The 9,169-nt window shown below is 36.0% G+C and overlaps 1 protein-coding gene across 1 annotated transcript; it reads left to right on the top strand.

Moving 5' to 3' along the window:
• Positions 1–7,549: 7,549 nt before the first annotated feature.
• On the top strand, positions 7,550–9,116 carry LOC105047954 (protein CYTOKININ-RESPONSIVE GATA TRANSCRIPTION FACTOR 1). Its single transcript, XM_010927114.3, has 3 exons — positions 7,550–8,129; positions 8,231–8,593; positions 8,736–9,116. Exons 1-3 carry the CDS (start codon positions 7,956–7,958, stop codon positions 9,057–9,059), a joined length of 861 nt encoding a protein of 286 aa, XP_010925416.1. The 5' UTR covers positions 7,550–7,955; the 3' UTR covers positions 9,060–9,116.
• Positions 9,117–9,169: the final 53 nt, after the last annotated feature.

Raw genomic sequence — 9,169 nt, 5'->3', positions numbered from 1 at the left:
GCTAAAAAACTGTCCAATTAGAAATACTACCTTGATTTGTATTTGAGAGAGACGAAACCTTCCAACTCTTAGCCTCGACGGAGTGCATATTGATGGCATAATCTACTTCGAAGGCTTTGCAGATATAGTAGCCGCTTGAGATGGACAGGACTGTTACCAACGTAGTGATCAGAGATCTCTTTTCCCGTGATACTGCACTTGAGTTGCCGAATCAACTTCAGAAGTAACCAGATGTGGGTCGGGGAGGATAAGATCTTAATCAGAATTTGAGATAAGGCAGCGAGCTAGATGGAGTTTATACAGGACTCTCACTAGCTTTCTTGGTTATTTACGAAGCACTAGAGGGGCTGTGAGGGAGAAACCTATCTATGCCAAGACCTTGGAGCTAGCCAAATTCAAGGTTCCAAGGACGGTATACGCCGCTTCGATCTGAGTAAGTGTCATGACGAGCAAAGGTGGCACAATTTTGCTGCCAAAGCCAAGCTGGTACCTGAAGAAGAAATCTTGATGAGCACTTGGGTATCTTTTACTACAAGAAACAGCAAGAAAGGAGATAAATGCAAGGCAAAAACGAAGAGAAGGCAGCCTACCAAGGCGTTCTATGCTCTCATTTATTTTATTTTTCTACTTCCATCCAATACCTTCTTCTGTCCTAATACTCAACAGATAATACACCTATATGTATCTCTTTTTTTATTTATTATCTAATATAATATACTCGTGACTAATATAGCTAATGCACATTAGTCTCCTCGGTCAAAATTAAAATAAAATAAAATAAAGAAGAAGAAGTAACATGCTCATTTTTTGTCCTATATGATTTTAGATCCCGTATGATAGTATCTTTAAGCTTTTTGTTATCTCACTCTATCCATCTCAAGTAATAACTATATCAAAAATCAGTTAGTTTCTACTGAACAATATCATCAAAATCCTAACTAAAGTGCCGGCTAGTAGATTGAAAAAGGTGGCGTGGGAATTGGTGGACCAATCAGCTTCCTTAGCTGGTACTTCTAACTACTTTTGGATGCTCATGTTCTCCATTCGCTGGTGCAAGAAAGCTAAGGAGGAAGCTCTGGTGTGCAACCTAGATTCCAAGGAAGTCTATGGTATGGTTGGACGGGAATTTCTAATTATATGCTTGCTAAAGCATAGAGAATTTGGAGATGGATGGGCTGGGTTGATTCATGTTGTCGATCTACTAGAACTATAATTATTATTAATGGAGTCCCTGGGAGTCACAGGGGCTCGGATTGGGAGATCCCGTCCTCTTACATTTATGTGCTGAGGTTGATGTACTTGGTAAGGTCTTACACTAGGCTGTAGAGGAGGGCTCTATTAGAAGTGCTTTTACTTTCGAATGAGGTATGAAGGTCTGCGGATTCAGTTTGCAAATGATGCTCTGTAGGGATGATGTGAATAGCATTGAGGCTCTCAAGGTCATGCTACCAGGGTTTGAGCTGATGTCCAGGCTGAGAATTAACCTAACCAAGAACTCATTATCATAATTTGGGTCTAACAGGCGGTTGTTGTAATAACTCATGATCTCATGTAAAAACATTAGTCAAGAGGTACCATTGGATTCCTTAGTCCTATATAAGCATCCAAAATCTCTCTTATGAATAAATGATATGGAACTAAATATACGCCCATACAGATCCTCACACACTTTCTCTGTTTAAGTCCTGACGTTCTTGTTAGGTTAAAGATTTAAATCTATTAAAATTCAATCATAAATACCGCGATCAACTCATGATCAACCCAAATAAGCTTATGTTGCAGTGTCCTCTAGTTTAGATAGGTCATTGGTCGGATCCATTCTGATACCATTTGTAACAATATAGGATTTCATCTAAAAAGATTAGTCATAAGCTATTATTCGGATTCTTTGACCTTATATAAGTATTCAAGATCTCTTCAATGAATAAACAATGTGGAACTAAACGGATGCTTGTATAGTTCTTTATAGTTGTCAAGGAGTAATCAGAGCAACTGGGTTGTCAGAAGAGTTTTCTTTTTTTAATTCTTTTTTATTTGATGAAAGTTATAAGAGTTTTTCCTCAAGTATTTGGGCTTGTCACTCATCATTCAAAGATTATAAGGGAGGATTGGCTTCTTCTAATTGACATTATGAGAAGAAATTAGTTGGTTGGATAAAGAAGTTCTTACTTATGAGAGGAAGGCTAGTGTAATTAGTAAACTCATGTACATGCTGATAGAGAAGCTTGGCCAGAGACCATTAAGTATAATGAATGGAAGGTCAACTATTTGGCCAAAATTCATGTGCATGCTGATGAGAAGGAATAATGAGAAGGCACGTAAATCCTTCAGCATGTCATCGTAAATAGAGTCAGTGAAGATGGAACCGAATTAGAGCACTATCGAGATTTATTGCCAAGTCTCAATCTAATTAGAATTTTATTTTTAGTTGATCATCAGTTGTAACGACTTTATTATATTCCTAGTATTACTCTATTTTAATTATTTTCTTCTAAATATTATTAGAATTTTTGTTAGAGTGAATTTTAGATTTTGAGTTAAGGTAGGAGTCAAACTCCCACCCACGTGATGCTCTATTTAAATAGATCTTTAGTGTCTGCTTTGTGTGGAAGATGGTGAAACCATATGAAAAATGGTGTGGAAGAGTGTGATAGTGGTGGAAAAAGAGAGAGAGGTATCTCTTTGTTGAAGCATGATAGAACTTTCTTGTATGGCTCGATTATCTTTTAGTAAAGATTTTTTTCTCTCCTAAATTTATTTTTCTTCCAACATTTATTTTTTATTATTATTTTATATTTATTTTGGATCTTGAGCCGGCACATTCGATCTACTATAGGAAACATGCCATTCTACATAATATCAAAGCTAAGATCCTAAGATTGATGGCCTGCATGTTTGTGGTTCTACAAAATATCATAATGAAGGTTTTGATATTTATGGCTTTACGTGGTATTAGAATCGGATTTTGATATTGGTGGCTCATATATGTACTTGTGGCTGTATATGGTATTAGAGTTATATACTTGGAGAGTGGTTGAGCAGTCTATGGCTTCGATCAGACTTATTCAAAGTACGATCCTTTTGGACTGATAACTTGATTATTGGTGGCTGTCATATTCATAACTCGACGTGGTTGAAGAGTTTTCAGTAATTATTTTATGGTGGTGCAAATATACGAACTTTTGTTTGCTGATTCAAGAGGTGGATCATTATGACTGATGCTATTACTGTCTTTATTAACGGATTTAGTTATAAGATATCAAAAGGCTACTTTTAATATTACACTTCTCTTTGTAAGTTGACCAACATATATATATTATCCATACTGAAAGGCTCATGTTAGATCTTATTTGCAAGGCTAAGAATTATAAGATATCTAGGATGAGTCTATAACGATACCAATAGATGAGATTGTGAGAAGAAAGTGGAATGTAAAATCCAGAAAGATAATGTGGATCCTTTAAAATTTAGTTTACAAAGAAAATTATCTCTTTATTCAAGATGTAAAAGAGCCTAAGGAAGCGTGGAATATTCTTGCAACTGTCCATTCAAGTTCTAGTAAGGTGATGCATCCTAAGCAAAAATTATCTGAAGAGTGGATTCTGATTTCAAACTTTTTTAAAGATTTAAAAGAAGGACAAAATTAGTTTAAAGATGAAAATTTTAAAATAGGAGAAGCCTGATCAATTAGAGAGTGGATTAATTTATGAAGATTTAGAGTATGATAAGCTTAATCAGCTTGACGATCAATCAAATTCAAAAGAGAATTTGAAGCAAGAAAAGCTTGATCAGATGGCTACTATATATATCAAGTTCAGAAAAGATCATGATTGAAAAATTCATTGATTTTAAAATTACTCAAGAAGAGTTAGAGGATGCTAATCTGATTAAAGAGATCCATGTTGAGGAATTAAATTATGTAGAGAAGTCTTATGCTGAAGTTATTTAGGATCTGGATATTTCATGTAGAGATTTAATCAGTCATGAGAATGAAAAGTTAATTAATTTTGAAGTAGTTTCAAAGATCAAGTAGGAAGAAAATATGCTTTGTGAAGATGATTCTTTTGATGTTCGACAAAGTTTTTGGTACTTCAATTAATCTTGAAGCTACTTCAAAGTTCGAGCGGCTAGAAGATTATATAATAAAGATTTGATTTCATATATAGAAGCCAATAGTTTGCAGATAATTAGAGCTATTTAACCTGAAGTATACAAAGATGACCAAAGTTTTGTTTTTGATTTTATTTATATATGCAAGTAATGCCAATGCTTATAGTTATTACAACCGATAATTTAATGCTTGTTGGGATAAGTTAGATACTCGAAGAAATTTTGACATCATGATCATGAAGTTAGTGCCGAAAAAAAGTACTGGAGGATATCGTTGATTTCAATATATATATCAAAAAGGACGAGCTAGCTAGCAAAAAAATTAATGTTCAAGCCAATAAAAGAGCTCCATTATTCAATTATTGGTTCAACAAGTTGTTATATATTATTAATAATGTGGCAATGATGGAGATGGCTGCTATGGTATTTTATGATATTGACAAAGTCAGCATTGTCAGTATGGAATTGTAATGAGGGGGGTGTTGGGATTCATTGCCAAGTTCCAATCTAATTAGGATGCCATTTTTAGTTGGTTATTAGTTTTAATAACTTTAAAATTATATTCTTAGTATAACTCTATTTTAATTATTTTCTTCTAAAGGTTGTTAGAGTTTGTATTTGAGTGGATTTTAGATTTTTAAGTTAAGATAGGAGTCAAGCTCCCACTCATATGATGCTTTATTTAAAGGAATCTTTAGGACTTATTTAGTTTGCAAAAAGAACTTTTCTTTCTAAAAAATAACTTTCTGAGAATAAGATTTTAATATATTTAGTTGATCATAAAAAAGTGACTTATTACAGAGTAGCTGATATTTAGTTGAACATCCATTTTTCTATGAAAACTATACAAAATACCTATTATACCCTTAGTAGATATAAGACGATACTTTTTTGCTCCTAAACTTATATAAATATTAATATTATTAATATAAATATAATATTAATATATTACCGTATGATACTAGATCATAATAATTTATTATATTAATATTTTAATTTAATAAATTTATTATTATAAATATAAATATAATATTAAATATAATAATATATTAATATAAATATTATATTAATATTAATAAAAATATTATATCCGTTTAAATATTAAAATAATATTATAATATAAAAATATTATAATATTAATATTATATTATATTATTATAAATATTAAGATAATATTGATATAATATTATATTATCACTATTCAGTATTTCATCCTAATCATCTTTTGATATTTTGTAAAATCTTAATCATGGATCTTAAAATGATATTTTTGAAAAGAAAAAAATATCATCACTTCCCATCCCATGGGAAGTGCCAAAAACCCACCTCTCTTATGGGTTCTACTTCTCATGAAATATGGAAAGTGAGTCAAGTGACTTTTTATCGGAAGAATTTTTTTATTTTCTTTCTTAAAACTCCAACCAAATAAGAGGCCCGGTCCCTCTCTACTTCCCAGGTAGTGCCTCTTCCTCCCTCCACTTCTTGCGAACCAAACGGATCTTTAGTGTCTGCTTTGTATATGGAAAATGGTGGAATTGTGTGGAAAAAGATGTGGAAGAGTATGAGTAGTGGGAAGAGAGAGAGAGAGTTAGAGGTCTCATTTTTGTTGAGGTGTGAGGAAGTTTTCTTATATGGCTCAATTATCTTTTAAAGAGATCATCTCTCCTATATTTATTTTTTTTTTATTTTTTTTAATATCATCTTCGATCTATTCTAGTGCTTTCCTACATACGCGCATTCTCTTCTAAAGCTTCTGTGGTTAATTAATTATTGGTTAATAACAAACTTCTGACGACGTTAAGTTGATAAGGAGGGATTGACTAGTAGCATCTGCAAGCACTTCAAGCACATCATTAATATTTGTTAATTAAAAACCTTGGAACTTAGCGGATTTGTTTGGCAGCTGGACTCAGAGGCATACAGGGCCAGTTGCAGAGAAGGACGGACAACTGCTGCTGCAGTGTGCCGGCAAGTCTGCTCCAAGATCAAATAAACCTTGCTATTTTTTCTTCTCTTTAGTTTTTTTTCTTCTTCATTACTATTAAAAGAGAACTTCTCCTTTCTTACCAAAAAAAAAAAAGAGAACTTCTCCTTTACCAAAAAAAAAAAAAGAGAACTTCTCGCCGGAGACCTATCGTTTTCCTTAAAAATACATTCTTCTCTCGACAGCCGAAAAATTTTCGTACGCAGTTCTGCTTTAAAAAAAAAAAAAAAAAAGAAGGATAGATAGTGGAGAGTGCATCTACCCAATAATTGGTTGTCTATAATATCCCAACATTCTCCAGTTCCGATTTAAGGCATACATAACTCTAAGGGAGGAAAAAAAAAAAAAAAAAACTAAATTCTATATTATTGTGTGTGTGTGCGTGAGAGAGAGAGAGAGAGAGAGTGAGTGCGCTGGGTCCACGTAGCATGGACTGCTGTGTCTTGTACCTCCAAGCCACGACCTTTGGATTTGCACACATCCTTTTGAAAGCAACACCCTGTTGGACCTACTCGATCAATGAGCCCTACGCCTTGTACATTTGACAACGAATTCTCTCCTCTCCTTTCTCCCTCCGAGCCCAGGAGTGATGCGCAAACCTAATACGTATCCCCACTAGCGATCATACAAACTAAATGTGGTCTCTCGCGTCACGGCGACGTTATCTAGTGATGATCGATCCGATAAGATCAAGCTGGACGAGCTTGAAGCAGACGTATGTTCATTAGTCCACTTCAACTCAAGCTTGCATGAACTTTCTCTCTCTACTGGATTAATCTATCGGATATTTGTCTCCAATATATATATATATATATATATATAATCTGCTTCTAAGTAGTATCTCCAGGGTGGTCATGTACTTCAAGACGCATTAACTATTTTGCCAACAACTGCCTTTTTTTTTTTTTTTTTTTTTTTTGGAAATGGTAACGGTTCGGGATGCATTGTTAGTGCGAAAGAATGATGGATCTTCTTTCTGGACGTCGACTGTGTTGGATCGCATCCTGCAACATATCTCAAAGCACTCCGAATTCCTGCACTCATCCGGCTGCACAGCTCTCAAAGCGGCCATTGATCTAATTAATGGTGGATTCGCACAAAGGAAGGTGAATCCTTCTTTTAAAAAATAGTCTAACAATGGTCTCCATCAATATATATGGTCTCTACGGGATCACGGGAGCTACAGTTTGCCTAATTTGGCCTATGTGGATGGAAGCATACGGTTTCGTGGAAGAGATCTCCCTTTCAGTGGTTTTCTTACTCATTTACAGCAAAGAGCGGAGGAGACTGTTTTTGTGGGGAGGGGGCAAGAGATCTGACGACTCCTGTTCTTAACTGTAAAAGGTAAAACTATACAAGATTGAGAAAGGTTGGGTCGAGGGGCTATTCTTGTCCCTTGCCTGCTCTCACAATAAATGTCCTCTGGCGGTACCTGGGAGAGAAAGAGAGAAGAGAGAGAGAGAGAGAGAGAAGGAGATGCCTTCATGCAAAAGTTTGAATTTTTTATTCAATGAGGTCTAGTAGGTCATATTTGGTTCCTTGGAATGCAGTGTGAGGTTGCAAACATATACTTTTGCTTCTACCCATCCTTCTTGTGCTCCGTGGTGTCTCTCTCACCTAGCAGCGAGTCACGTGAATGCCTGTAAAGGCCCTTCTCTTTTTGTTCTTTAACTTCTTTGTTTTCCTTATAAAAGGGAATTTACCCCTTCCCACTGGTCGATGAATCCTAGATCCTTAAAAAAAAAAAAGGATCAACCCTAGATCTTAGTCTTTACTAGTTAGACTTTAACTCCTTCCTCTAGTCTCTTCGTCCCCTCCCTGCCCATAGCTATAGCTTAGTTTCTTGTACTCTCTCTCTCATATGAATCGATTTTCTCCCATCCCTCTAGCAGAGGGAGGTCGAGGTCGAGATCGAAGGCACCTTCCTCCGTTCGCTGTAGCAAGTGATACTTCTTCGTTCTCATGTTCCATTCTCTTCAACACTTCACAAGAACAGGGAGCAAACGACGGAGATCATCACCTCCTGCAGCAAAAGGTAAGGAATTTTCATGTTCAATATAATTCATGTGATCTAATCTATCTGATAAATTTGTAAATATTAGTGTATGATCTTTGTATCTCCTCGTCCATTGGTAGCCCGATGATCATTTATTGATCAGCAAATCAAGCGATCGCCTGATCTCATTCCCAACCAACAACAACAACAATACCGTTGAGGAACCTTCTCATGATCGATATGTTAGTCAGGAGGATCTGCATGGTCCCACTAAGTGGATGTCTTCCAAGATGCGATTTATGAGGAAGATGATGAATTCTGGTCATGTCATCATGAGCAAAAGAAGAACAAACATGCAAATCCTTCAAGATCAAGGCCAGTCAAACCAAGACGGGAGCACAAGCAACAGCAGCAGCAACTCCCCAAGTGGTATCATCAGAGTGTGCTCGGACTGCAACACCACAAAGACCCCTTTATGGAGGAGTGGTCCTCGTGGCCCTAAGGTATATCCACTTCTCTCTCTCCCCACATCTTTCTGTTGATCAACCTATCTATCTATCTATCTTTAATTTATCTCCAATTCTTGTTGCACAACCTAGCGATCTATATCTCTACCTCCAATTCTTCTTGTACTGCATGCTGCAGTCTCTTTGTAATGCCTGTGGAATAAGGCAAAGGAAGGCTCGACGGGCCATGGCTGCAGCGGCTGCAAGTGGTGGATTAATCCCTAGCGGAGCACGTGGTAAGATGCCAAAAGAGAAGAAATCGGATGTTGATCGCACGATACCATTCAAGAAGCGGTGCAAGAACGTTCACGCCATCGCCACTACTACTCAAAAGAAGCTTTGTTTTGATGATGTTATGATAAGTTTAAGCAAGAGTTCGGCCGTCCATCGAGTCTTCCCACAGGATGAGAGGGACGCAGCACTGTTGCTGATGGCTTTATCTTGGGGCATCATTTGCAGTTGAGCACTGGATTCTTTTCTGTTTTCTTCTTTATTAATTCCATCTCAAGTAATTCCATCTTGTTCTAGCGTGATCAGCGAGTACATGCATGTCTGTGGAGTAGAAATAAGATG

Source organism: Elaeis guineensis, chromosome 7 (genome assembly GCF_000442705.2).
Source record: "Elaeis guineensis isolate ETL-2024a chromosome 7, EG11, whole genome shotgun sequence".
NCBI lineage: Eukaryota > Viridiplantae > Streptophyta > Magnoliopsida > Arecales > Arecaceae > Elaeis > Elaeis guineensis.
This window is presented reverse-complemented; position numbering and strand designations above follow the sequence as displayed.

What these genes read in the sequence shown, in the direction of transcription:
- LOC105047954 (XM_010927114.3), top strand. Translation starts at nt 7,956, where the DNA reads ATGAATCGATTTTCTCCCATCCCTCTAGCAGAGGGAGGTCGAGGTCGA. An exon ending in ATCACCTCCTGCAGCAAAAG is followed by an intron (nt 8,130 to 8,230) that starts GTAAGGAATTTT and finishes GTCCATTGGTAG; the next exon opens with CCCGATGATCATTTATTGAT. An exon ending in GTGGTCCTCGTGGCCCTAAG is followed by an intron (nt 8,594 to 8,735) that starts GTATATCCACTT and finishes TGCATGCTGCAG; the next exon opens with TCTCTTTGTAATGCCTGTGG.